The sequence below is a fragment of the Otolemur garnettii genome, unplaced genomic scaffold (assembly GCF_000181295.1).
Source record: "Otolemur garnettii isolate 467f Iridium unplaced genomic scaffold, OtoGar3 scaffold00039, whole genome shotgun sequence".
NCBI classification, from domain to species: Eukaryota; Metazoa; Chordata; class Mammalia; order Primates; family Galagidae; genus Otolemur; species Otolemur garnettii.
Genome location: NW_003852434.1, coordinates 12,293,868 through 12,321,120, shown reverse-complemented (window position 1 = coordinate 12,321,120; position 27,253 = coordinate 12,293,868). Strand labels below are relative to the sequence as shown.

At 44.6% G+C, this 27,253-nt stretch overlaps 2 protein-coding genes across 2 annotated transcripts in view; one reads left to right on the top strand and one right to left on the bottom strand.

Moving 5' to 3' along the window:
• Positions 1-27,253, top strand: part of FAM47E (family with sequence similarity 47 member E) — a 117,825-nt gene that overhangs the window by 26,262 nt on the left and 64,310 nt on the right. The gene's annotated exons all lie outside the window — the stretch shown is intronic.
• Positions 1-27,253, bottom strand: part of SCARB2 (scavenger receptor class B member 2) — a 49,788-nt gene that overhangs the window by 14,020 nt on the left and 8,515 nt on the right. Inside the window, exons 2-6 of the mRNA XM_012805365.2 lie at positions 10,943-11,100; positions 4,264-4,411; positions 2,845-3,033; positions 2,173-2,264; positions 207-326 (exon numbers count right to left, since the gene is read on the bottom strand). Coding sequence (XP_012660819.1) covers positions 207-326; positions 2,173-2,264; positions 2,845-3,033; positions 4,264-4,411; positions 10,943-11,100 — 707 coding nt within the window. The remainder of the gene's footprint in view (positions 1-206; positions 327-2,172; positions 2,265-2,844; positions 3,034-4,263; positions 4,412-10,942; positions 11,101-27,253) is intronic.

Here is a 27,253-nt window from a genome sequence, read left to right as displayed (position 1 = left end):
GTGGTGGAACCTAGATCAGATTCAAACCAACACAGCTGGGCTCTGGAGTCTTCCCATGCCATGAACCTCTGCAGTCTCTGCCTTTGTCACTGACGCAGCACAGATGTCAGTGCATAATAAGTGTATTGTGTGTGCTTCTCAGCCTGTCAGTGACCCTGTAGTTTAAGACCTTATTTTGCAAAAATAACTTATTTTAAAGGTCTTACCTGCAAAAATCAGATGGGAAGACATACAAGACTTCATCTTGGGTTATTAACGGGTGAAAAGAATCTCCATCTGTCCCATTAATCATATTGCACCTTTCTGTTGTCCACCAGTCAAGTGACCTGTGATTGACAACCACAAGAAAGAGAAAAGAAGATCCAATTTGATTGTAGGTTCTTTTAAGTGGTCAGGATTTTTTAGAGTTTAACTAGAGCTGGCTACCCATGGTGTCTTATTCCTCCACAGACACAGTAGTGTTAGGGACAAGGTCAAAGGGGAGAAAAGTAGGTCCCTGGCTCCAAATCAATTTTCACAGAGGCAACAGCCAAAAGCCCCTCTTTCTTTCTTCCACAGAAGTGTATCTTACAGAGGTTTAGAAATACCGACTGACAAAGCAGCGATCCAAAATAGCTAGCACCAAAAAAGGCCTGTTCACAGCCAGTCCACATATCCGTGGACCCTGGATAGCTATGTCTGGCTCCGTAACACTCACGGCAGACCATTAACTCGGTCTACCCTCTGAACGCTTCTCTCTTCCAAAAATATCACAGGGCTTCTCTTGGAATTAAAGAAAGCTCAACCCTGAATCAACTTCAGGCTCACGAAAAACAGCTGAGATACCAGGTTTTTTAAATTAATTTTTAAGACATGTAAATTTGACTTAAAATTGACTTAATATGTTTGTCAAATATCTATAAACCTAAGAATCTAAAGAGTTAAGCTAATTTTTAAAATAATGGTACATGCAATGTATTGAATGTTTATTCCCCCCAGCCCCCCAAAATTCCTGTTGAACTCCTACTCCCAAGGTGATGGTGTTAGGAGGTGGGCCTTCAGGAGGTGATGAGGCCAGAGGACAGAGCACTGATGAATGAGAGCAGTGCCCTTGAGGGAACCCAGCAGCTCCCTCCCTCTTTCTGTCATGTGAAGTTACAGTGAGAAGACAGCCCCTGTGAGGAAATGGGCCCTCCCAGACACCAAATCTTCCCAGCCTCCAGAACTGCCAGAAATAAATGTCTATTTTTTATAAGCCACTCAATCTACAGTAATTTGTTTTTTGTTTGTTTTGAGACAGAGTCTCACTCTGTGCCCTCGGTAAAATGCCATGGAGTCATAGCTCACAGCAACCTCAAACTCTTGGGCTCAAATGACCCTCTTGCCTCAGCCTCCAGAGTAGCTGGGATTACAAGTGTACATCAAATCACTAACTTCATTTGTATCAATGAATCAGCGAATCATCAACTGTATTGCCCCTGCTTTGATTTGTAAAATAATAATTATGAGAATATTGCATGTTTATACATTTTTCACCTACAAGGTGAATGTTTTTAGTCACAAAAAATTTTGTTTAAAAATGTTTTAAACACAGCTCGGTGCCTGTAGCACAGCGGCTAGGGCGCCAGCTACATACACCAGAGCTGGGTTCAAACCCAGCCCAGGTCTGCCAAACAACAATGACAACTATAACAAAGAAAACAGCCCGGTGTTGTGATGGGCACCTGTAGTCCCAGCTACTTGGGAAGCTGAGGCAAGAGAATCACTTAAGCCCAAAGAGTTTGAGGTTGCTATGAACTGTGACAACATGGCACTCTACTGAGGGTGACATAATGAGACTCTGTCTCAAAAAAAAAAAAAAAAAAAAGAAAAGAAAATAAAAACGTTTTAAACAGGCCAGGCTCAGTGGCTCCTGCCTATAATCCTAGCACTTTGGGAGGCCGAGGTGAGTGGATTGCTTGTGCTCATGATTTTGAGACCAATCTGAGCAAAAGAGAGACCCCATCTCTACTAAAAATAGAAACACTGAGGCAAGAGGATCACTTGGGCCCAAGATTTAGAGGTTGCTGTGAGCTATGATTCCACGGCATTCTACTAAGGGCAACAAAGTAAGAGTCTGTCTCAACAACAACAACAAAAAATTATGATGATAAATAGATAATTATGATGATAAATTATGATCCTTAGACTTACGTTTTTCCATTCCATTCCACAATCTTTGTAAAGTTAAGGTAATTGTCTTCCCCAGTTAGAAAAACATACTCTCCATCATTAGTGTCATTTTTCTGAAAATAAGTAAATATAATCCTTTAGAGTAAGTGTGATAGTTACTTTGAGGCTATAGTGCTGGGTCACTTGGTCAGACACAAACTGATGTGCCTCTGTAGATGAGACTGCCATTTATGCTCAGTTAATTCTAAGTAACGGAGACAGCCCTCTGTAGCCCAATCAGTTCAAAGCCTTAAAACAGAAAATGAGATTTCCCGGGACCCGAAGGGCCTTGAGGGAACCTTTTTATCTCTAGATAGATGAAAGTTAAGACTCTTGAACACGCAGATCGAAAAATAACTACAAATTGAAAGTTGGGCAAACTCATCACAACCCCAGAGCCCACCCCGATCTAATATTCTCTTCCTGAGGTTACTTCTGTCTTTTACCAACTTCCTAACTATCCATTTCACTCAAGGGTTTCCTTTTCCTCCCCCCAAAACCCATTTTCTTATTTTTCACACACTCTACAAGACATCTAGCCTTTAGGTGATTTTGGTCTTATAAGAAACCCAAAGTTAAGATGAAATTTGCCATGAGTGCTCCCTCCCCACCATCAGTTGAGCAAAGAAGCCCTGAAGAGGAAAATCAGCTTACCCCATAGAACAGGCCAAAATAGGGAGAGACGTCCGATCTGAAAGCGTGGATGAGGGACAGGATCTCATCTTTGTAGCCCCAGAGCAATTCGTGAACTGTGCGCGTCACAAAGAGCTTCTGTTCATAGGCTTTCAATATGGCCTCGATGATCTCCCGGAGGAAGTGGATCTGGGACCATTCCATGGCGGTCTGCGGGCAGAAGCAAATTCAGATAGCAGCGACCCCTCCCACACACCCTACGGCCCCTCAACAAAGAGGGTTGGGAACTTAAAATGTGAAGGTTGAGAGCCCAGTGAGCCGCGCTCTGGCTGCGTGGGGAAGGATTAGACCCTTCGGTTACTGTCCTTTCTGAGTAGTACAATTTCTGAGAGTGAGCTTAGCATCCCCATTTGCAGGCTCTGAGTTATCCGGGCGCTCTAGGAGAAAAGCGCTTGTAAACACCTTGCTCTGGCCACAAGGTGGTGCCGCCTTCCTGCTCAGTGGGCGATAGGCGGTGCCCTCATTATAAACCCGACCAGGCCGCAGAACAGATTTGGGCTCTGATACTCCCGCGGTCCCAGGTCCACTCACAGAGCAGAACTGGGGTGGAAGCCTCAGAAGGGGGAGGTGTGAGCGTCTTGAGGCTCAGGATGGTAAAGGTGTAGAATGGTTATTAGTAAACAGAGCCCAGCACAACCACAGTAGGCTATAAGCAAGAGCCCATCTGCTGATTTTCTGCTGAAAAGGGGAAGAGTCAATTTATATCTTTCCAGAATATAAAATCCAAGACAGAAATCTGAACTAAGAAGTGGTATGTAAATTACATTGCTAGAATTTCTGAGCCAAAACAAGTGGCAAACAAACATTTTTAAAATTACTAGCTACTGGCTAGGCGCCTATGGCTCAAGCAGCTAAGGCGCCAGCCACATACACCTGAACTGGCAGGTTCGAATCCAGCCTGGGCCCAACAAACAACAATGATGGCTGCAACCAAAAAATAGCCAGGCATTGTGGCAGGTGCCTGTCCCAGCTACTTGGAAGGCAGAGGCAGGAGGATAGCTTGAGCCCAGGAATTAGAGGTTGCTGTGAGCTATGATGCCATAGCACTCTACCCAGGGTGAAAGCTTGAGGCTCTGTCTCAAAAAAAAAAAAACACTAGCTACCAAAAAGTTCTAGGGGCTTATTCATGTGCCTAAGTGCTAGTCCTGAACACATAAAGAAACTGTGAAAGCAAATCATAAAATTTGCATTTTGTCATCATTTGAAAATACCTTGTTTGACAGATCTCAGAAAAAAGTCTAAGGTGAACTTCCAAAAAAAAAAAAAATGTACTTTTTGTATATGTATTTTTTTAGCTTACTTAATACCTCTTAATGTAATAGCATTAACTTTTTCCTTTATTCTAAAATCCACAATAATGATACTAAAATGCCTGCTTACCACTACAGGAATATTTAAAGTTCTAATTAAGTCAATGTTAGCGTCTCCAACAGATTGGTTTCGTTCAAAAACATAGGTCTTGTTGCTAACAGCAGATATTGTTGTTCCATTATCTCCAAACTGTACATTTGCTTTCTGTCTGAGTTCCCTAAAAAAAAAAAAAAGAAATAATAATTTTATTTTCAAATAGCACCACATTCATAATCAATACTTCTTTTAGCATCAAAGTTACATTACCAATATAACATTCCCAATTAACATTATAGAGAGAGAGACTGCAGACACTAAACCCTTACAAATGGGAGGTCAGAGCTATAAAGCAGGAAGGAGATGAAGCCTAGAACAGAGCCTTCTGAAAGCACGCTCATCCTTTCCACCATGATTGAGGAAACACAACAGTTAAGGTCACCTTGACCAAGGAATCAACGTCAATAAACTCCCTCCTGGGTTATGGGATGGTCCTAAAATATTTTCAGAATTTTCAGTTCCATTTATAGATTGTTTGAATTTCAATTTGTTTACCAATGCCATTTTATTTCTAACTTGAATTCATTTGAAAATTCGTTTTAAAAAATTGATGCCTAAAGCTTAGTAAATTAGAGTTCATTCCCATTTCTGATACATGGTTCAGTTTGGTTGAGTTATTGCCCCCAAAAGAAGCAGTAAGGAACTCCTGGAAAGGTGTATGGAGCCGGGGCTAGGCCTGAGGGATGTGAGTGAGGACTCATCAGGTGGGGTGCTGAGACACTCAGTACTCAAAATCAATATTTTAATGTACTATTTCTTAAAATCAAAATTAATACCAGAAATTTTTGATGACAAAATATGAAAATTTAAAATAAAAACAATCTGATCTTTTAAGTATCAAATGCCCCACGCTACTCCTGGCCATGTCTGATTCACAGCAGATATTCCATAAATTCCAGGGTCTTTTCCTCCTCTCTTTCTGCTTACCTTTCCTTCTTCCTATACCAGGCAGTATAGGCAGCATGGTAGCCACTAGTCACATGCAATTACTGAGCACTTGAACTGTGGCTAATTGGATTTAAGAAGTGTTATAAGTGTAAAATACACACTAGATTTCAAAAACACACACAATGCCCAAAATATAAAATACTACCTTACCTTTTTAATGTCAATTCCCTGTTAAAATGATATGATTTTAGATGTAATGGGTAAAATAAAAATATACTATAAAGTTAATTTCACCTATTTCTTTTTACTTTTTTTTTTTGAGACAGAGTTTCACTTTGTCTCCCTGGGTAGAGTGCTGTGGTGTCATAGCTCACAGCAAACTCAGACTCCTGGGCTCAAGTTATCCTCTTTCCTCAGCCTCTCAAGTAACTGGAACTATAGATAGGCACCTGCCACAATACCAGGCTAGTTTTTCTATTTTAGTAGAGACAAGGTTTCACTGTTGCTCAGGCTGGCCTTGATCTCCTGAGCTCAAGGGATCCTCCTGCCTCAGCCTCCCAGAGTGCTACAATTACAGGTGTGAGCTATCACATGGCTAATCTAAGAGCTTATACTCCATACACAGGTTAGGAAGGCATTGGGTAGCTGGGCTACTCACCTGCTCCCCCAAGTCCTTTCTTGACCAGAGTGGCACATGGGGACTTTTTTCACCCACCTACGGAGCTTGCTATCTGTCCATGGCTTTGACACTCATTATAAACCGCTGAGTGGCATTATTTAGATTGTGAGGGAATTTATCATGAGGCCTCTTGTAGACCACATGCAGCTAAGTGTAAAAACTTGTATGGAAAGATGCTTCCCTACTGAAACGGGGTTACATCCCGAGGATTTCATTCTTTCTGTGGCTGAACCAGAGTCCATTGTGTATCTGTACCACAATTTCTTTGTCCACTCATCTGTTGATGGACACCTAGGTTGATTTTGAATCTTGGCTACTGGGAATAGTGCCGCAGTAAACGTGGGAGTGCAGGCATCTTTTCAAAATACTGAATTCTCCCCCAGCAGTGCAAGGTCATGTGGTAGTAGGGTACAGGCGCCCACCATAACACCCGGCTATTTTTTGTTGCAGCTGTTGTTGTTTAGCTGGCTCAGGTCAGGCTCGAACCTACCAGCCCTGCTACTTGTGGCTGGTGCCCTAACCACTGAGCCACAGGCGCTGAGCCAAAACTAAGAAATCTTAAAAGGAGATATTTAATGGGATACTGTAAATTTGTTAGAAATATGAAAATTAATTGAAAGAGCCCTTAGACAAATTGTTTTTTAAAAAATACTTGAAATGTCAGATACAGTAGCACCTCCATAGCTGACCTCCTCCCTACACTGACCTTATTTTCACAAGCCGACGACGTGCACGTGTGCGCGTCAGCACAGCAGGCCTTGTTCCTTACGTTGACCACCTCTGTGTGTTGCCCATTTTGTCACAGTCCCTTGTGTGGTCAGCTTACAGATGTCCTACTATAGTGGCAAAACAGAAAAAGATACTGGACAAAACAAAAAATAAACCTCAAAAAGATTGTGGAAGCCGTGGGATACCAAAAATTAAATAAAAATGTTAAGCAAATATGTCATAAGTAAGAAAGATCCTGAGTCATAAGTAAGAAAGATCCTGAGCCTACTGTGCACTGTGGTAACAGGTCTGTCCCAGGACGGCTCCAGCCACAGCTTCACAAAAATGCAAATGATACACTATATCCTTTAAACCAGATTGGCCAGTTTTTTTATCAATATGTGGAATTACCATTGTCTTTTTCTAAAAATTCACTGTTCTGAACCCCCCCATATGTGGACGTTTTAGGAAATGTGCACTGTGAATTGTGGTCTACTGTGTTAGGCCCTCCACAGCCTGGCTTGGCCTTTCCCCCATCTCAGAGACCTCCCGCCCCAGACCACCCACACGAACCAGGGAAAGGCCACATGCCCTCCCGCTCCTTCCCCCCAAGTCCCTTGGCACACAACCAACAGACTCAGCTGGGATGGAGCACTGGGGCAGGAGCTGCTGGAATGCTCTGTCTCCTGCAGCATAAGTAATAGCACAATCAAGTCACAAGTGACAGAAATCACATCCACCAAGTGACTGCACAAGGTAAATGAAAAGACTAATAGGCTGCAGGGGGCTGGATGTCTCCCTACAGAGCCAAGATTTTCTACAAATCCCAGTTCTCACAGCCCAGCAACCCTGCCAGGTGCCCTCAGCAGCTGGCGCTGGGTACCTGGGCATTCCTGACACAGCCGAGCATCTCTAACTCCCCCTGCTCGAACCTGTCCTTAGGTTTCCCAAATTAAGACCTGGGGTTCTAGATATTCTGCATTTGTGTCCTATGGTTTTAAATAATTTCTCCACTATGTCTTATGGGTCTGAACTGTGGTTGAAGCTATTTCATTCATTTATTGCACACATATTCATTAGACACTAGTGGTTGTGAACCTTCTATGTGCCAGAGGCCCTTTTGGTAGCCTATGTAAAACCTCTGGACTCTCTCGGATCAAAGCTTTTAAATATAGAAGACGGAATACCTAAGATTACAAAGGAAACCAGTTATATTGGAAATATAGTTATCAGTTAAGCATCAGAGATATAATAATATGTGTGCCTATTTATTAACATTTTAAAGAAGATACAGCAGTGAGTCAGATAATTCCTGTAATTTTGAGGTATTTAGTAATAGAAACAATATTTCAAGTAGCAATATCTGTGCTATTGTGGTGAGGTCACAGGTGCTGCCAACACTTCTAGGACTTGTCACATGTTTATTCTTGAAGGAAATGCTAAATGTTAGTGCGAGGTTAAGGAGAAGACAATGTAATTTTCTGCCTCCCAAGTCACAGACAACCCTGGAATCTATCCAGTGACCGCTTAGGATCCACAGATACCGTGTACAATGTTCCTGGACTTTCCTCAGGAGCAAGTTAGTTAAGTAAGGTCCCTGTACATGGGGCACGGAGGGAGCACAGCAAGAATCAGACCCTGTCTACTTCCGGGATTTATTCCGAAAACCACTTAAAAGAGCACACTTCAGCCACAGACACAGGAGCCTAAGATGTGCTGGGGAAGACTTTGAGTTTCCGTGGGTTATAATTAGAATCTCTGTCTTTCGGCAGGTGAGGTGGCTCACGCCTGTAACCCTAGCACTTTGGGAGGCTGAGGCAGGTGGATTGCTTAAGCTTAGGAGTTCAAGACTAGCCTGAGCAAGAGCGAGATCCCATCTCTACTAAAAACAAAAACTAGCCGGTGTTGTGGTGCACACCCATAGTCCCAGCTACTCAGGAGGCTGAAGCAGGAGGATCACCTGAACCCAGGAGTTTGAGGTTGCTATGAGCTATGACACCACTGCACTCTACCTAGGGTAACAAAGTGCGACTCTGTCTCAAAAAAGAAAAAAAAGAATCAGTGTCTTTTTTTTTTTTTTTTTTTTTTTTTTAGGAAATCAGAAAAATGATAAGAGGAACAGGCTGGGAGGCCCAGAAGGAAAATTGTGAGGCTTTTCCTTTAGTTCTCAGGTGAAGTTTATTCCTGCAAGGAGGAGGAGTCTCCCTCTGACCTCAAGAATTTAGCTGAAAAAACCAATAACAAACAAGAGGACACTTAGAAGTCCTGCTCCTGGTTCAACCTGTAATTGTCACCTGTAGGAAAGCCTCAGATACAGACTTGCTGCACCCAGTACAGAATTTCTTTGGGCATAAAACACATACAAAAGTGCTTTCTAAAATAAGGACCTAAGGCTCGATGCCTATAGCTCAGCCCCTAGGGTGCCAGCCACATACACTGGGGCTGGCAGGTTCGAACCCATCCTGGGCCACCTAAACAACAATGACAACTACAACAAAAAAATAGCTGGGTGCTGTGGCAGGCGTCTGTAGTCCCACCTACTTGGGAGGCTGAGGCAAGAGAATGGCTTAAGCTCAAGAGTTTGAGGTTGCTGTGAGCTGTGATAACACAGCACTCTATTCAGGGTGACAAAGTAAGACTCTGTCTCAAAAAGTAAAATAAGGACCTAAGTGTTTTCTTAAAATTCCTTTAAATAACAACACGGTTCATCTTCCCAGTCCTGCATATTGATGGTACAGACAGAAACAAACCGTGGAGACTGATAATGAGAGGAAGCCCCTTCACTAACCACGCCAGGCACTCGTCTGACCAATAATGAGAGGAAGCCCCTTCACTAACCACGCCAGGCACTCGTCTCAGCACTTCACAGATACTGAGTCAGGGGTCATTTAGTCCCATAACGATCACACAGAGGAGGGAGACTGAGGCAGAGAGCTGGTGAGTGGGATTCAAAGCAGGTCACCTGACTCCACAGCCAGAGCATGAGCCTCCAGGGCTGGACTTGACTCTGCCTCTGAACTCCCAGCACGAAGAATAGTCCTGATTCATCAGAAGTGAGTCAATTGGCAAAAAGTTATTGAGCAATGATTACCACAGGCTTGTGATGCATTTTTACCATTTAGCAATCCTGAAGAAGAAAGACCTTGCAGCCAGTTTTCTCTGTTCATCTTTTTAAAAACTTTGTTGGAAAGGCTATTGCAGGGGGAGGCAAGAACTATTGCAATAGGAGGAATGGGAATGTCACCACTGGGAAAGCGCTCTGACCCAGGCTTCTCCCTCTGCTAACCTTTCTGAAAGCGATTAAAGCAGTCCTGACTCCCAGTATTTGGAACTGATGGGAGGCTGGACACCAAAGACTCTAGTAAACTCTGCCACTCAGTCACTGCTCATGCCCAGGATGGCTCGGAGTGGATGAAAGACAGAAGGGCCTCTCCTAGACCAACAGTAAGTTCTGGAAGCTAGTTTAAAACTAGGTAGGTGGGGCTCAGTGCCTGTAGCACAGTTGTGACAGCCCTGGCCACATACACTGAGGGTGGTGGGTTCCAACCCGGCCCAGGCCAACAAAACAACAATGACAACTGTAACCAAAAATAGCAGGGCACTGTGGCAGGCACCTGTAGTCCCAGCTACTTGGGAGGCTGAGGCAAGAGAATCTCTTAAGCTCAAGAGTTAGAGGTTGCTGTGAGCTGTGATGCCACAGTACTCTACCAAGGGTGACACAGTGAGAGTCTGTCTCAAACAAACAAACAACAACAACAACAAAACCAGGTATGTGGGAAAGGGAAATAAGAGGGGGGTGCTTAAAGTCACTAAAGAATATCCAACTATGACCTTATGGGGTCAGGAAAGGCAGATGTGTGGCCCAGGCCTGTGATCCCAGCACTTTGGGAGACTGGGGCAGGAGTTCAAGACCAGTCTGAGCAACAGTGAGACCTGGTCTCTAAAACTAGCCAGGCTTGTGGCAGGTGCCTAGTCCCAGCTATTTGGGAGGCTAAGGCCAGAAAACACTTGTGTGCTGGAGTTTGGGTGAGCTATGATGATGCCGCTGCAGTGTGGCCCACGTGACAGAGATTCTGGCTCAAAATTAAAAAATGGGTGGGGCCAGGAGTGGGAAGTGGGGAGTAGCCGGGCATGGCTTAAAAACCACGTTCTGCCGACTCAGGAGGAAGTGTTTCTAGACACGACAGCTGGGACTCAGCCAGTCCACACCATTCTCTGCTGAGGTTTCTTTCACCTTGGTGTTCAGCGCATTTCAGACATAATGAAGCAAAACACGCTTCCCACGCGCACAGGGCGGAGGTCTCCCCGCTCTCCGGAGGAGCAGGAGACTCAGGCCCCGGGTCATTCCGCGTTCCCGCGCAGGGCAGCCGGACTCACCTGTAGGTGTACGGCCCCACTTCTTCTAACCGAGGGGTCTCCCCTCTCAGGATCTCCTCTGGATTGGTGACGTTGAAGAAATAGAACTGGGTGTACACAGGCAAGGGGGGCTTCTCCCAGGAGTCGAAGACCTCAGTGCCGTTCCTTAACACGACGTTCTAGGGAAGAGAGGAAGGGGGTTTGCAAACGTCCGGCGGGGGCGTGGAACACGGGAGCAGGTGAGGCCTCCGCACTCCGACTTCCCAGCTCGCTTACCCTGATCATGTCACAGGGAGCCCTCTGAGCACAGGGCCCTGTGCCAGCCAGCAGCGCCCGCACCCCGCCACTCATGGAAGGCCTTCCAGAAATATTTGTAAGGAGATACTAGAGACACAGCTCATGGGAGGAAACTTGGTTTCACCAAAACCCAGGGCGTAGATCGGGGGCCTGTTGGCTTTCCTGGTTTTGAAGATTTTACCGCTTCTATAGGTACAGCTTCTATAGGAGTCAGGCTCTTCTAAAAAGTACCATGTTCTCCTAGTTTGCCCAGGTGAGAGATGGACAAGGAGCCAGGCCTAGGAAGGCCAGTGCTGGGCCTTCCGTGTAGGGTGGAACCACACACATCCCTCCCACCACCACCCCCAAAGCTCTACTGAACATCCTATTCAACCCCCAAAACCTCCCAGCAGAGACAAGGAAGCTGAGCCTCACTCCACAATCTTCCTGAGCTTCCCACAGTGGTTAGGTGTTAGGGGCTGAATTATAACCCCACTCCAGTGTTCAACCTTCAAGTGTTGAAGTCCTAACCCCAGTACTTCAGAATGTGAGTGTATTTGGAGAAAGAATCTTTGAAGAGGTGATTGAGGTTAAATGAGGTCATGGGGTGGACTGAATCCAATTCAGCTTGTGCTCTTTTTTTTTTTTTTTTTGAGACAGAGTCTCACTTTAGCACCCTGGGTAGAGTGCCCTGGCATCACAGCTCACAGCAGTCTCAAACTCTTGGGCTCAAGCGATTCTCTTGTCTCAGCCTCCTGAGCAGCTGGGACTACAGGTGCCAATACCTGGCTATTTTTAGAGACAAGTTCTTGCTCTGGCTCTGGCTGGTGTCCAACCTGTGAGCTCAGGGCAATGCACCCACCTCGGCCTCCCAGACTGCTGGGATTACAGGTGTGAGCCACCACGCCAGCCCCACAACTTGCGTTCTTACAGGAGGACACTGGGAGACAGACATGCGCAGGGAAAACTGTGTGGAGACCCAGGGAGAAGACGGCCACCCACAAGTCAGGGAGAGGGGCCGCAGGTGAAACCAACACCCCACGCCTCGATCTCAGACTTCCAGCACCCAGAGCTGAGACAAATGTCCATTGTTCAAGCCCCCCAATGTCTGATTTATTCCAGCAGCCCTAGCAAACCAGCATGCAACACTCTGCTGTGGGGTAGTATTCCTCCCCACCCCACTGGCTTCAGGCTTGGCTGACGGACTAGATGTGGCTACCAGAATGTGGGTGGAATGGCCATGCACAGTCTGGAGCAAAGGCCTCAAGATGCACGGCTATTTCCATCAGCCTTCCTAGAGATGCCATCTTCTGCAAAGGGAGAAGGCCAGTGGAAGCCCTTGGTCCTAAACAGGGATCTGTACAGCAGACCAGAAGCTGACCAGGAGCTGGGACTCCAGCCTGGTTCAGCTGAACCAGTTAAGTTCAAACGGCGGCCAGCCCACACAACCGCCTGCACACCCTCCAGTGGTGTGAAACAGACGTCACTGTTGCAGCTGGGGAGGCCAGGAAGTTGGCTTGTTAGTCACCATCGCAGCACAAGCCTGATCAAGACAGTGCCCCAGCTGATGGGCAGAAACCTAGTACCTGTAGTCCTAACAGTCTTGAATCTGTTAATGGAGAAAAACCTTGTATTTTTACAGTAAAAACTGCTAAAGTAGACAAGAAAGACAAAAGCACAAACCAAAAATAAACAAACCAAAATTTGAACAATGATTACTTGAGTGTTGGGAATTTACCTCACTGTTATTTTCATCTTAATGAGACTTTGTATTTTCCAACAGTTTAATAATGAATAAAATGAAAAAATTAACATTGAAAAAAATTTAAAAAGAAAATCAGAAAGGCTAGGCTCAAGCTAGTAATCTTAGCACTACTTAGCCAAAGCGGGTAAATTGCTTGAGCTCACAAGTTCGAGACCAGCCTGAGCAAGAGTGAGATTCTGTCTCTAAAAAATAGCCTAGCATTGTGGCGGGTGTGTGTAGTCCTAGCTACTCAGGAGGCTGAGGCAAGAGAATCACTTGAGCTTAAGAGTTTGAAGTTGCTGTGCGCTACGATGCCATGGCACTCAACTCAGAGTGACTAAGTGAGACTCTGTTTCAAAAAAGAAAAAAAAAGAAAGAAAAAGAAAAAAGAAACGATAAAAGAAAATCAAGCTGGGTGCAGTGGGCTCACACCCATAATCCTAGCAGTCTGGATTAGTGGATTACTTGAGTTGAGGAGTTTGAGACCAGCCTGAGCAAGAGTGAGACCCCGTCTCTACTAAAAACAGAAAAAAAAGAGTCAGGTGTTGTGGTGGGCACCTGTAGTCCCAGCTACTAATGGAGGCTGAGGGAAGAGGATTGCTTGAGTTCAAGAGTTTGAGGTTGCTATGAGCTATGATGATGCCACTGCACTCAACCCAGGGCAACAGAGTGAAACTCTTGTCTCAAAAGAGAAGGAAAAGGGAAGGGAAAGGAAGGGGGGAGGAGAGAAGAGGGGAAAATCAAAAAGGAAAAAATGGGGCCTATTGACACACTGCCAGGCCACTCCGGGAACCATGATGGCAAGCACAGCAGCCCCTGACGACACCTGTTGCTCTCTGGCAGTGAGGCTTTAAGTGACGATGAACAAAGGGATCAGTCTTCTTATCATGTTGGTAGAACAATTAATGACACAGCTCTATTATTAAACAGAAAATTTCCCAAGAATCCCTGTAGGGAAAAAAAAGTAACTATAGAATAAATAAATGTGGAAAACTAGACAAGTCAAATCAAAGCCGGTCATCCTGAAGCTGGAAGTATGTCCACATCCACAAATTGGCCATTTCCTGGAGCTGGGAATTACTTGTGGTTTGGCATCAGTTTGAAAGGACCATTGGTCTTGATAGCAAAATAACAGAGAAGTTATTAACTCATAGTTTGGGGGCTCAACGCCTGTAATCCCAGCACTCTGGGAAGCCAAGGCAGGTGGATTGCTTGAGCTCAGGAGTTCAAGACCAGCCTGAGCAAAAGCAAAACCCTGTCTCTAATGAAAATAAAAAAATTAAGGCCAGAGGATGGCTTCAGCCCAAAAGTTGGAAGTTTCTGTGAGCTATGATGCGATGGCACTCTGTCTCAAAAAAAAAAAGTGGAAAGGACTCAGGGTTAATAAGATGCTACTCAGAAGGCCTGTAAGGTGAAAAGCTGTTCTCTACTAAATGTCAGAGCTGGTCCCAAACTCAATGCAGCTTTTTCCCACATCCTCCCCTACCTCTACAGACATTTAAATAAAATGAGTATAATACACATATCCTACCCAGTTTAGTTATACAAGTTCTATGGTGGAGTCTGTCCACCATAACATATGCCTATAGTACCTTTCAACCTAAAATGGGCTGCAGAGAGACTGACTCTCCAAAGCCGAGTTTATTCAGGAAGACCAGGAGATGGCATTTGGATACTCGTGCTACCTCAGACCACAGGCACACCCAAGGGGGTCAGGGCAAGAGGGACACTTTTAAAGATTCAGCTGTTTTTGAAACAAAGACCACTGGTTTGGGGGGCTTGTAGGAGTTGGTGATGGCTCCCTGGTGTAGGCAGACACTGTAGGAAAGGATCTTAGGCAGGGGGCTTGTCCACACCACTGTGATCTTGAGGAATTCCTTGTATAGTTCCTGTCACAGTCACACACACACACACACTCATACACATACACATGCACACATGGCCCCTTCTCTGCGGCTCCCAACTCTATTTTGTTAGGTTTGACATTAATGACTCCATTTTGACAAAGATAACTTTCAGACACCGAGAACAGCTGGGTAATATGAATTTAACCTACCTGAAACTGATACATTAAGGTCTATTATGAGAAGGTCTAACATGTGAGCAATAATTACTTCATCTCCTAGAGGATTCTAAAGGCCCAGGGATGTTTAAAAAGTTGTCTGACTTCGTTAAAATAAGGATCTCTTTTTCTGTTCCATAAATTTCCAGAAAAGGGCAAGGCAACAATTTTCCCACCTAAATGAATTCCTTGAGTGTCCCTTCATCTGGACAATAATGTCATCTTGTGACTTCTCTAACACATTACGTGGCAATCTCTCAGGAAAAGTAGGCAGGACAGAAAACATCTTCCAAAAATGGAAGTTAACGGAAGCCACACGCAGTCCATGGAATAAGTGAACTAAAATGAGAAGAAGCGCAGCCTCCTATGGGGTGTGAGGGGAGCCGCTGGCTTTTCAGAAGGGAAGGCACGAAAGCATGCAGGGTGTCCTTGGTTTTTTTTTTCTTTAATACTCCCCACACTGCCTAGGACAACGCACTTACTGGAGAAATATTTACTCAGTTGACTAAATATAGTGCTAGAAAACTTACACACCAGCTTCCAGTGATTTTGCTTGTGAGATGGGAGAGAACCACTTGGTAAGAGGCTTTTGGGTCAGCAGAGAGACGTAGAGAAGGGGCGGGGGGGTGGGGGTAGAGGCAACAGAGAGCCCAGGCTGTACAGTCTGGACTGGCTGTGACTTTGGCAGCTGTCAAGGACTGGTTTTATTGTTTTATTGGTATTAAGGGTTTTTTCTTTTTTACTAAGTTATATACACATAGATCATGAATACATTTATGCATATGTGGTGTACAATGTGTTGTTTTTTTATACAATTTGACGTGCTTATATCAAACTAATTAATATAGCTTTCACCTCATTTACAAGATTATTGTGTTAAGACATTTATGTTCTACACTTGACAGAATTGACTTGTACCCTTGTAATATGCTCCATAGGCGTGGTCCCACAACTTACCCTCCATTAAACCTCTCCCCTCCCCTCTCTTCCCACTCCATTTCTCTCCTTCATCCTGGGCTATAGTTGTGTTCTATCTTTCATAAGAAAGTGTGAGTAAATGTAAGTTGATTTCATAGAAGTACTGCATATATTGGATACTTTTCCTCCATTCTTAAGATAGTTTACTTAGGAGAACATGTTCCAGGTCCCTCCATGTAAACAGAAAAGAGGTAAAGTCTCTGTCTTTTTTAAAGCTGCATACTATTCCATGGTATACATATACCACAATTTATTAATCCATTCATGGGTGGATGGGCACTTGGGTTTCTTCCATGACTTGGCTATTATGAATTGAGCTGCAATGAATAATATGGTGCAAATATCTTTTTGCAAAGTGATTTTTGGTCTTTTGGATATACTTCTAGTAGAGGAATTACAGGATCCAATGGCAGGTCAATTTTTAGATCCCTGAGTGTTCTCTAAACTTCTTTCCAAAAGGAATGTATTAGTTTGCATCCCCACCAGCAGTGGAGAAGTGTTCCCTTTTCTCCACATCTACGCCAACATCTGTAGTTTTGGGATTTTGTTATGTGGGCTACTCTTACTAGAGTTGGATGGTATCTCAAAGTGGTTTTGATTTGCATTTCTCTGATGATTAAAGATGATAAGCATTTTTTCATGTGTCTGTAGACCATGCGCCTATCTTCTTCAGAGAAGCTTCTGTTCAGGTCTCTTGCCCATAGTGAAATGGGATCACTTGTTCTTTTCTTATTAATAAGTTTGAGTTCTCTGTGGATTCTTGTTATCAGACCTTTGTTAGAAACGTAACCTGCAAATATCCTCTCCCATTTGATAAGCCTATCGAAAACTTAAATTGGGGGAAAGACTCCCTATTTAACAAATGGTGCTGGGTGAATTGCCTGGCAACTTGTAGAAGCTGAAACTGGACCTACACCTTTCACCTCTAACAAAAATTGACTCTCACTGGATAAAAGACTTAAACCTAAGACAATGAAACCATTAAGATTCTTGGAGAGAGTGCAGAGGAAACACTTGAAGAAATTGGCCTGGGAGAAAACTTTAGGAGGAGGACACCCCGGGGCAATTGAAGCAATACCAAAAATACATTACTGGGATCTGATCAAACTAAAAAGCTTCTGCACCACCAAGAACATAGTAAGTAAAGCAAGTAGACTGCCCTCAGAAAGGTATAAGGGTTTTTAATTCTGAGGGGATTTTCTTTACTGGAGCAAATCAATGAGATCCCAAGTTCTTTCTTACTCTAAAATTCTCCACCCACTGTGATGCTTGTCAGCACACAACCCTTCCTGCCCCTCCCCTCCTAAAGACAGACCGGCTTTGGAAACGCATTCTCTCCTAACCACTGTCTGCTCCTGCCATTCCCCGCACCCCACCTCCCTCAAAGTCCCTCCCGGCCTTGTTCACTCCTCCCTTTAAAGGAAAACACTCCTTTTCCTGACTCTCCTCCAGACTCTTACGGATCTGACAGTCAGGGCTTTCTACCTGTTGCAATAGTGCCCCCCTCCAGAAATAATCCTTTCTACACTATCTCTCCTTACCTAAGTTGGATTTGGTTTATAGCTGACTTTCTTAACATTGTACCACACTCCTATTTAGAATCAACACAGGAAAGAGGCTATTTTAGAAGGTAACCCTGGCACCAATGGGAAGGATGGGCTGGCTCTGATTATGATAAGGATGAAAGGAGATTCGGCTCAGTGCCCATCTCAGGATATGCTCAGAGAGCCCCAGCAAAGCAGCTGTGATCTTGGCTATTACTACTCAGGCTCGGGTGAGAAGATTCCAGGGCACAGTGTGAAGAAAGTTAGGAGTTATGTCACTCCCGTGAATCTGCTGAAATACAGACAACACAGCAAATGTTAAACAATCAGAAAGGAAAAAGTAACAGAAGGTTGTTTTTATGATCTCCTCTTCCAGCCCTAGATAATAATCCAGTTTAAGTTGAAACAACTGAATTATTCTTTCAACTTAAACTGGATACTCCAGGTTAGGTATAACTCCATAATACTGGAGTTAGCAGAAAACTGTAAATTATAGAAAGGTTGAACAGGAAAAGAATGACTTAGAAAATCATAATAATTCGTAGGATAGAATAGAAAGCAACCATTAAAATTATAAAGACTAAATAGAGGCTCGGCGCCTATAGCTCAACCGGCTAAGGCGCCAGCCATGTACACCTAAGGTGGCGGGTTCGAATCCCCAGCCCGGACCCACCAAACAACAATGACGGCTGCAACCAAAAAATAGCCGGGCGTTGTGGCGGGCGCCTGTGGTCCCAGCTGCTTGGGAGGCGGAGGCAGGAGACTCGCTTCAGCCCAGGAGTTGGAGGTTGCTGTGAGCTGTAATGCCATGGCACTCTACCCAGGGGGACAGCTTGAGGCTCCTGTCTCAAAAAAAAAAAAGACTAAATAGAAATAAGAAACACCTGTATAGAGGCCGGATGCGGTGGGTCACACCTGTAATCCCAGCACTCTGCGAGGCTGAGGCAGGTAGATTGCTGAGCTCAGGAGTTCAAGACCAGTCCGAGTCACAGTGAGACCTCATCTCTAAAAATAGCTGGACATTGTGGCAGGCGCCTGTAGTCCCCACTACTGGCTGGGCAAGAGAATCGCTTGAGCCCAAGAGTTTGAGGTTGCTGTGAGCTGTGATGCCACAGCACTCTATTGAGGATGACAAAGTGAGACTATCTCAAAAAAAAAAGGAAAGAAAAGAAACACCTGTATGTCTATGTTAAACACCTAAATATTTATGTTAAATGTTAATATCTAAAGCAGATAATGTAAAATAGGTGCCTTGGGGCCAAGACTAGCAGTGAGATATAGAAATGAAAGCACAAGGACAGTGAAACACAGAGCAAAAATTGTAATCAGTTACCTCAAAATCTCTAGGCATCCACCCCGAATGTCTATCAGCACGTATCTCCATAGGTCAGGATTACATGGGGATTTCCATTCCCTTTTTGTTTGCTTTTTGTTTTTTTTTAAACAACAGAATTTTTATGTCCATAGACAGGAAAAACATTGTTTCTTTATCTTTTTTAAAAAAGGAAAAACCTAACAACTCAGATCCTATAGAGTTGATAGACCCTAAAGGAAGAGAAGGGGTGGATACAAAGAGATCCACTTCATCTGGCCCTTTCCTCTGTTCTTATGAAACCAAAGGGAAGCTGCAGCTGCCCCCACTGCTGCCAGGAGCTCTGCTGGGAGGCGCCGCAACCACCCCCAGACGTGGCCTCAGCCTGTTTCCTTTCCCCTTACTGTCAGGACGGGTGACTTAGCTCTCTGTATCCTCATTAACTTTTTTTGACAAGTGTTACAGTGTGTGGAGAATTTCAGAGTGAGAAAGGACTTGAGATCCCATTTATTTGTGCTCAGAAATATGAATCCCAAAAGAGCCAGTAAGAGGGAGTGAACAGAAGCTTCACCCCTGAACTCATCTCACCTGGTCAGCATCAGCTCCTAGGCCACCTGACGCGCACAGACAAGTGGAAGAGTTTCCAGAAAGAAAGAAGCGAAGCCCTTCCCAGAGGGAGGTGAGCCTGCCTGTTTAGCTTGTGTCAGGGAACGTGTTCCTCCAGCTTTCAGCATAGAAATAAACATTCAGCAGACTCAACTCCCTAACTAAACAAAGCAAACGAAAAACTAATGATAATGGTAAAGACAGACCTTGACAGCTTGCCAGAGTCACAGCCGATCCAGACTGTGTTCTCAGAACCCCAGCCTGGGGTTCTCTCTGTCTCCTTCACCTTCCTGGCCCTTCACTGCCTGGCCACGTCTTAGCTTAGTCAACAGCATCCAGGCAAGTTCTATACCCTCTTTCACACATATTTCACTCAAATCTTTCCCTTAAGAGTGCTGGCCTGGAAGACCAGATGAGTAGATTGCCTGACCTCAGGAGTTCAAGACCAGCCTAAGCAAGAGTGAACCCCCATCTCTACTAAAAATAGAAAACCAGCCAGGAGTTGTGGCAGGGGCCTATGTGGGAGGCTGAGGCAAGAGGATCACTTGAATCCAAGAGTTTGAGGCTGTGAGCTACGATGATGACATGGCACTCTACCCAGAGCAACAGAGTGAGACTCTGTCTCACAGAAAAAAAAAAAGAAAGAAAGAAAGAAAGAGAGAAAGTGCTGGCTTTCCCTGCTCCTTTAATGTGTCTCTTCTGCATCCAGCATGGCTGGGTGTTTGTGAAGAAACCATCTGTAAACCCCAGAATAGGCTGTGCGTTGTATTGTGTGTGTGTGTGGACACACGTGCATCAGTGGGGAGGGGAGGGAATGAGAGAACAGAGGGAAGTTATGAATACAGCTGCCAATATTTTTAAAACAGTTGTGTCTTTATTTTTGTCTTCTCCCCCGACTGTCAGCCCCGAGAAAGCCAGTTACTATCGCTCCCACTGCCAGCTGCAATCTGCTGTGGGGCTGTGGGGCTGTGGAGTCAGGTGCCGTGCTGGGGGCTTTCTGTGCACTGTCGCTAAGCTTTATGCTGACCTTGCAAGATGAGAAGTCGCATTTTGCAATAGTGGCACCGGCTTTCCCAAGCCACAGAGCCAGTAAGTTATATCAAATGTGACCGAGTCTGGGCCAGCGGTCTGCAAAGCCCAAGCTTGGCCACTTCCAGTAGCTGCCACCCCACTGCAGATTCAGCAAATAAAGACACAGGACACCCAGGTAAATTTGAACTTCAGCTGAACACCAAATGTTTTCGTATAAGTATGTCCCAACTATTACACAGACTATGTCAAAAATGCCTTAAATCTTAGGGGCTGCATGCTGCAGGGTTTATAGGCAAAGTGTGGGTGATGTCTGCAACTTGTATTTAAATAATGCAGGAAACAGTGTGTCAGAAAGACGTAAAGTAGACATGGCAGGCATTAACAATGAATAAATCGAACTGAACCGAAATATTGCACAACACCTTGGTTGTTCTTTATCTGGAATTCAAATTTAACTAGGAGTCCTGGATTTATCAGGCGACCCCAGAGGGGCTGTGAAGCTATGAAGAAGCCACAGGCTGAACTGCTTGAACTCTTCGAGCTTCCTGGGGAGTCAGCCCTTCCCTCTTGAGGAAATGAAACCAGGGCAGCTCTGTGAGGTCATGGTCAGTCTCAGTCAGGAGACTGAGGAAGGGAGGGCTGAGCACCAGAGGGTCCCGGGGTGCTGTTCAGACCCACGGGTGCTAACATGACACCCCAGCCTCATGCCACAGGAAGGTCCAGGAGAGGGCTCCGTTTTGACGTAAACGTCTCATTTCAGCCCCAGATACTCCAGGCATTTACACGTATACTCCTAGGAGCTTGCTCTGCAAAAGAAGGACCAAGAATCTAACAAATAATAACCTTCACCTCAAGGCCGAGGAGTGTCTGGCTCGGGAAGTCAGTCGCTCTGCCATCTCCAAGGAGCCAGTATCCCCAGTCAAAGGACCCTTTTGCGAGTCTGAATATAAAGTCATGGCTTGGGAACAACTGATCCTCCTCACCAAAGGCTCTGCAGTGGTGGTGACTGCCACCACAGAAGCCTTGCAGTCAGCTGAGTTTTCTTAGTTACACTCAATAAAAAATCACCATAAAGTCTTAAATCGACTTTGCAGGGTGACTTTGGATACTGCTTATTAATGGTAGCCAAACAGAATCTGATGACTTTTTCCAGGCATGATACTGTGCTACTACCACGAAAAATAACTGGAAAGATGATGGTGCGATATGGTGTATCTGCAGTATCAACAGCCAAATTAATAATTTAGACTCAAAAACTCACTTTTCAATTAATCGACCAACATGTACATATTGAGAATGGCCGTATGCCCAGCAGGCATAGGACTTGTTCACAAGAAGAAATTCAGCTAAGGACACAAAACGGATATGGATGTAATGGTGAGTGAAAAATCACATGCAAGATCCAGTAATTTAGCCCCAAAAGGGCTTATGCCTGAAATTATTTGCATCAGGCTGGCGGCATGGATCTGTCCTACAATCCCCCACATCTGTTCACCCCAAAGGCTGTTCCAAGTCAACATGACCAAAACCAGACTCATGATTTCCTCCCTCAGTGATCACAAAGTGCTGCTGATTTCACCTCCTCCTCTTCCCCATTTCTTCCCCTCTGCCAATTTCTTTTCTTTTCTTTCTTTCTTTTTTTTTTTTTGACTCTATCTCACTTTGTTGCCCTTGGTAGAGTGCTGTGGTATCATAGCTCACAGCAACCTCAAACTCTGGGGCTCAAGAGATCTTCTTGCCTCAGCTTTCCAAGTAGCTAGGACTACAGGTGCCCACCTCAACACCTGGCTATTTTTCTTAGAGATGGGGTATAGCCCTTGCTCAGGCTGGTCTCGAACCTGTGAGCTCAGGCAATCCCCCTGCCCTGGCCTCCCAAGCGCTGAGATTACAGCTGTGAGCCACCGTGTGGGGCATCCCTCAGCCAATTTCATTGCCTAAGGCAATACCATATGTTGTCTTCTAACTGGTCCTCCTCTCTCCAGCCTTGCTCCTTTCAAATCTCATGTTCACTTCTGCCTCCAGAGATGGTTGTCAAAAGTGCCAAACAGAACAGATGCTCCCTCCCTGCTCACAGGATAAAATCCATAGTCCACTTGCCATGATCTCATGTAGCCCTGTCACTTGTCATCCTCTGCCATTGCCTGGTAGGCACTTTACACACTAGCAATACTCATGTGTTTCCCAGCACCCACCACAATGGCTCTCAGTGCCTCGACCTGAGTCACACACTGCCCTTTTGCCCAGAAGTCTCTGCAGGGCTCTCATCACCTGGACCATGTCTACTTGGGCTTCAGGGCTCAATCCAGAAGTGCCATCTTCCAAGAGGCCTATTGGAGCTGCATGTCACCCCTCTGCATCCAGGAAACTTTGCAAGTTTTATTAGGACAATGTCCATTAGTCTTCCATATCAGATTGGGTCCCCTTGGAGACTAGGAGGGGACTGTACCACTTCCATCTATCCCCAGCACATAGCATGGTTTCTGGCCCAGTAGGGACAAGATAAATGTCGAATGAAGGAATGGATGGTGCTGTAAGGCACAGTACCATGCTGGGGAGTGGGGCATTTGTCTCTGCTCTAGACCTGCGCTTCTTGGTAAGGTCTTCAAGGTGGCAAGTGCTGCACGTTCTAAATAATCAGTGAGAGAGATCAGAATAAACAGATGGCCTAACTTCAGTGCTGACTATTTCAAGAAGAAACAGTAACTTTCCTACCTGCAAGTATTATTTTTCAAGGAGGCATCTTGGCCCCTTTCATAAACGGTTAAGACTAGTTTGGAATAAGCAGGGTTCCTTTCCATGCACAATTCACATGCCAGAAGCACACAGATGTTAATGCTCCTTGGTCTGTTACACCTTTTCAGCAAATCTGTTTTCAATGTGAACTTTCTTATAAAATTCTTTTTCATGCCAAGTATAGCATAGGATTTTTCATAACCTTAAAAGTAAGGAAATTCTTTCATTCTTTCTACAAATATTTACCTAGCACATGCTATGTGCCAGGCACTGTTCCAGGTACTGGAGATGCAACAGCAGATAAGAAGTCCTATCTTTGTGATCTTATATTTTATTTGTGAAATCTGAAAACTCCCTGAGGTAACAAGGAACAAAATGGACTTGCGAGCAAGAAAGTATCACTCTTGCCTAAGGAGAAAATGCCCAGATAGCACGGTAAACAATCAAGCTACGGAGTTTCTGCATTCACACTAGATTTAGATGAGGTGTTTAAATGTGCAGGAAAAGTCCCGTGTCACTGGGGCAGGACACAGTTGTAAGAGGGACTCTACCTAACAGCCACAAACGTTGTAACCTATTTCTTTGTACCCTCAAATTAACCTGAAGTTAAAAAAAAAAATCATGTGTTACTTCTATTCTGTAGTCACCAATGAGGCTACAGATTGTTGTGACCTCACGTCAGGTAAAGTGGTGCTCCATCCTTTCTCTACACACTACATCTGATGTTTCACAGAAAATACGAACAATGAAGAAAGCAGAAAGGGAGAAAATTTAACTCCCCCATAATCCACGTTACCACTAGTAACATTCACTTTTATTTCCTTCTGTTCTTCTATCTGTGCAGAGACATGTGCATTTTAAAGAAAATTGAGATCAGGGTGGTGCCTGTAGCTCAGTGGGTAGGGCTCCAGCCACATACACAGGGGCTGGCAGGTTTGAACCTGGCCCAGGTCTGTGCCAAACAATAATGTCAACTGCAACAAAAAATACCCGGGCCTTGTGGTAGGTGCCCCTAGTCCCAGCTACTTGGGAGGCTGAGGCAAGAGAATCGCTTGAGCCCAAGAGTCTGAGGTTGCTGTGACCTGTGATACCACGGCACTCTACCCAGGGTGACAGTTTGAGACTCTTTCTCAAAAAAAAAAAAAAAAGAAAGAAAAATCTTCAGGTTGAGTAGACTAAAAGTTGGTAAGAGGCAGGCCGTCTTTGCGCTGTGTGGTAGGCATGAAGTCTCTGTCCAGGCTGGTCCTGACATGTGGTGAGGGACCCCACACTAGGCTGTAGTAGCTTCCACTGCTGAGTGTTGACATGACCTAATACAGTCACCCAAACACGTTACCTCCTGACAGCCATCTTGTGGGAAGGCAGCACCATGAGCGCTGTCCTGGTGCCAGCTACTTCCAAATGAGAAAAGAAGCACTGAAGGAATTGCATTAAACTTCGATGGGAATAAGGAATACTCGTTAGAGAATTATCAGGACTCAGAGCACTGCTAATTGTTCTTTAAGGTCAACAGAGTGCTATTTAATAATTAAACACCACTCAAGCATCCACGATGACATCCGCCCAGTCTAAATTCAGCTAGTGAGACCCTGGCCTGACAGTGTTTACAGTTTCTCATCAGACTCCACATTAAAAGCACTCACAATATCAAAACAACAGCTGGTTGGCTTTGTTTTTTAAAATTGCTCCCTGACATTAAGCAAACCCAACACAGACTCTTGTAGTAATTTAAGTAATTCCCGCTACTTATTTATTCTCTGTTGAGCTAAAAGAAATAAGCTGTCATTAACATTCAACCCTTATTTCCTGACCTTACTTCAACTTGGGAACAAACCTACTGGCATTCATTTTTTCATGTCACTGTTGCTTAAATCATTTTGCTTTAACTGCAACTGCTACAATTTTAGCTAATGAAATGTGACAGTTGAGATTCAAATGCTAGTTCATGGGTAAGCTGCTCTGTCTATAAATAACATACAGGACAAGATGGTGGAATAGCAATTCTGGAAAGCCTTCCGCTCCTGAACACCCACCAGAGTATGTGCATGTGTGGCCAAGGCCGGGAACTGCTGCCCTGACTGAGAAAAAGAAACGAGGCTGAAAACATTTCATACGTGGCATGAAAAACGGGGAAACAGATGTATGTGTCTGGGGGGCACCCAACAGAGGGAGTGAGAGAGGAATTTTTTTTTTGAGACAGAGTCTTACTGTGTCGCCCTGGGTAGAGTGCTATGGCATCACAGCTCACAGCAACCTCGAACTCTTGGGCTTAAGCGATTCTTTTGCCTTAGCTTCCCAAGTAGGTGGGACTACAGGTGCCTGCCACAACGCCCCGCTCTCTCTCTCTATATATATTTTTTGGTTGTAGTTGTCATTGTTGTTTGGCAGGCCCGGGCTGGAGTTGAACCAGCCAGCTCTGGTGTACACATCTGGCATCCTACCCACTGAGCTACAGGGGCCAAGTCAATTTTTTTTTCTTTTTTAAAAAAATCTTAATTAACACATAATAGTTGTGAAAAAGAGGATTTTAACAGGATTTTAAGAAACACAACCTGGAAGCAGCTTCTGTGTGTAACTTGTACAGCCTTTAGTTTACATTTTACAACCTGGTGGGTTGTGAGGACAGCTCTCAAAGTTGAAGGAAGTGATGTTTTCCTCACCTACCTATTTCTAGCTAAGTCTTCTCTCATGGCTGCTGATTATCAGAAGCACAGTGCTAAAAGAAAATATCCTGAAATGGGAGTTACAAGGGTTAATGGAATTGGGGAGATGTTGGCCAAAGGAAGCAAAATTTTGGTTACATAGGAGAGACAAGTTCAAGAGATCTATTGTGATCATGGTGATTGAAGTTAGTAACATGTCAAATATGGTACTTGAAAATTGCTGAGTAGATTTTAAGTGTTCTCTCACAAAAAAGATAAATATATGAGGTAATGAATATGTTAAATAGCTTGATTCAGCCATTCTACAATGCGCACATACATTAAAACATCAGGTTGTACACCGTATACAGTTTCTGCTTCTCAATTTTAAAAAAGGTTTCTTTTTAATAGGGCTTGTGACAAATGATTACATTATTGTAGCAATGGCTTTCTGCCCTCATTCTCTAGGGAAAGGCTATAAAACTCAGATGCTGGAAGTCCCATGTGGGTAAGGTGAGTGACACAGGCCTGTACATTTGTTTGGATGTCAAACCGGGACAATCGTATTCCCTTCTACATAGCAATATGCCCTCTCCCATTTTTGTTAAACATGTGACCCTCTCAAAATATCTTTCTCTCTTTTTTTTTTTTTTGTCAGTGTCTTGCTATAGTTGGGACTACCAGCCCATGCGACCACTTTTTTTTTTTTTTTTTTTTTTTGAGACAGAGTGTTACTCAGGCTAGAGTGCTGTGGGGTCAGCCTAGCTCACAGCAATCTGAAACTCCAAAGGGATCCTCCTGCCTCAGCCTCCCCAGTAGTACCTGGGACTATAGATGCCCATCACAACACCTAGTTTTTTCTGTTTTTAGTAGAGATGAAGTCTGGCTCTTGCTTAGTCTGGTCTTGAACTCCAGAGCTCGAGGCAATCTCCCACTTTGCCCGCCCCCAGAATAGAAGGATTACAGGTGTGAGCCACTGTACTCAGCCTTCAAGCTATCTTTCATTTTCCTTCCTTTGGTAAAGAGCATCAGATACAGAGAGATTTCTCTACTCTCAGAAAAACAACAGAACAAGCGTGATAACAAAGGGCACCTTCACTGGGCCTTGGGAGCTAACAGCATGCAGGGGAGGGTGGGTGCTGCAGTCTGAATGTTTGTGTCCCCCTGAAATCATATGTTGGAATCCTCACCCCCAAGGTGATGGCATTAGGAGGTGGTGTCCTTGGGGGGTGATTAGGTCATAAGGGCAGAGCCCTCTTAAATGGCACATCATAGTGACAAGAATTAATAACAACTAATAAAAGAGACCCCAGAGAGTTCATTCTCCCCTCCTGCCACATGAGGTCAGAGTGACTGGGCAGCTGTCCACCAGCAAGTGGGCCTTCACCAGGCACCAAGTCTGC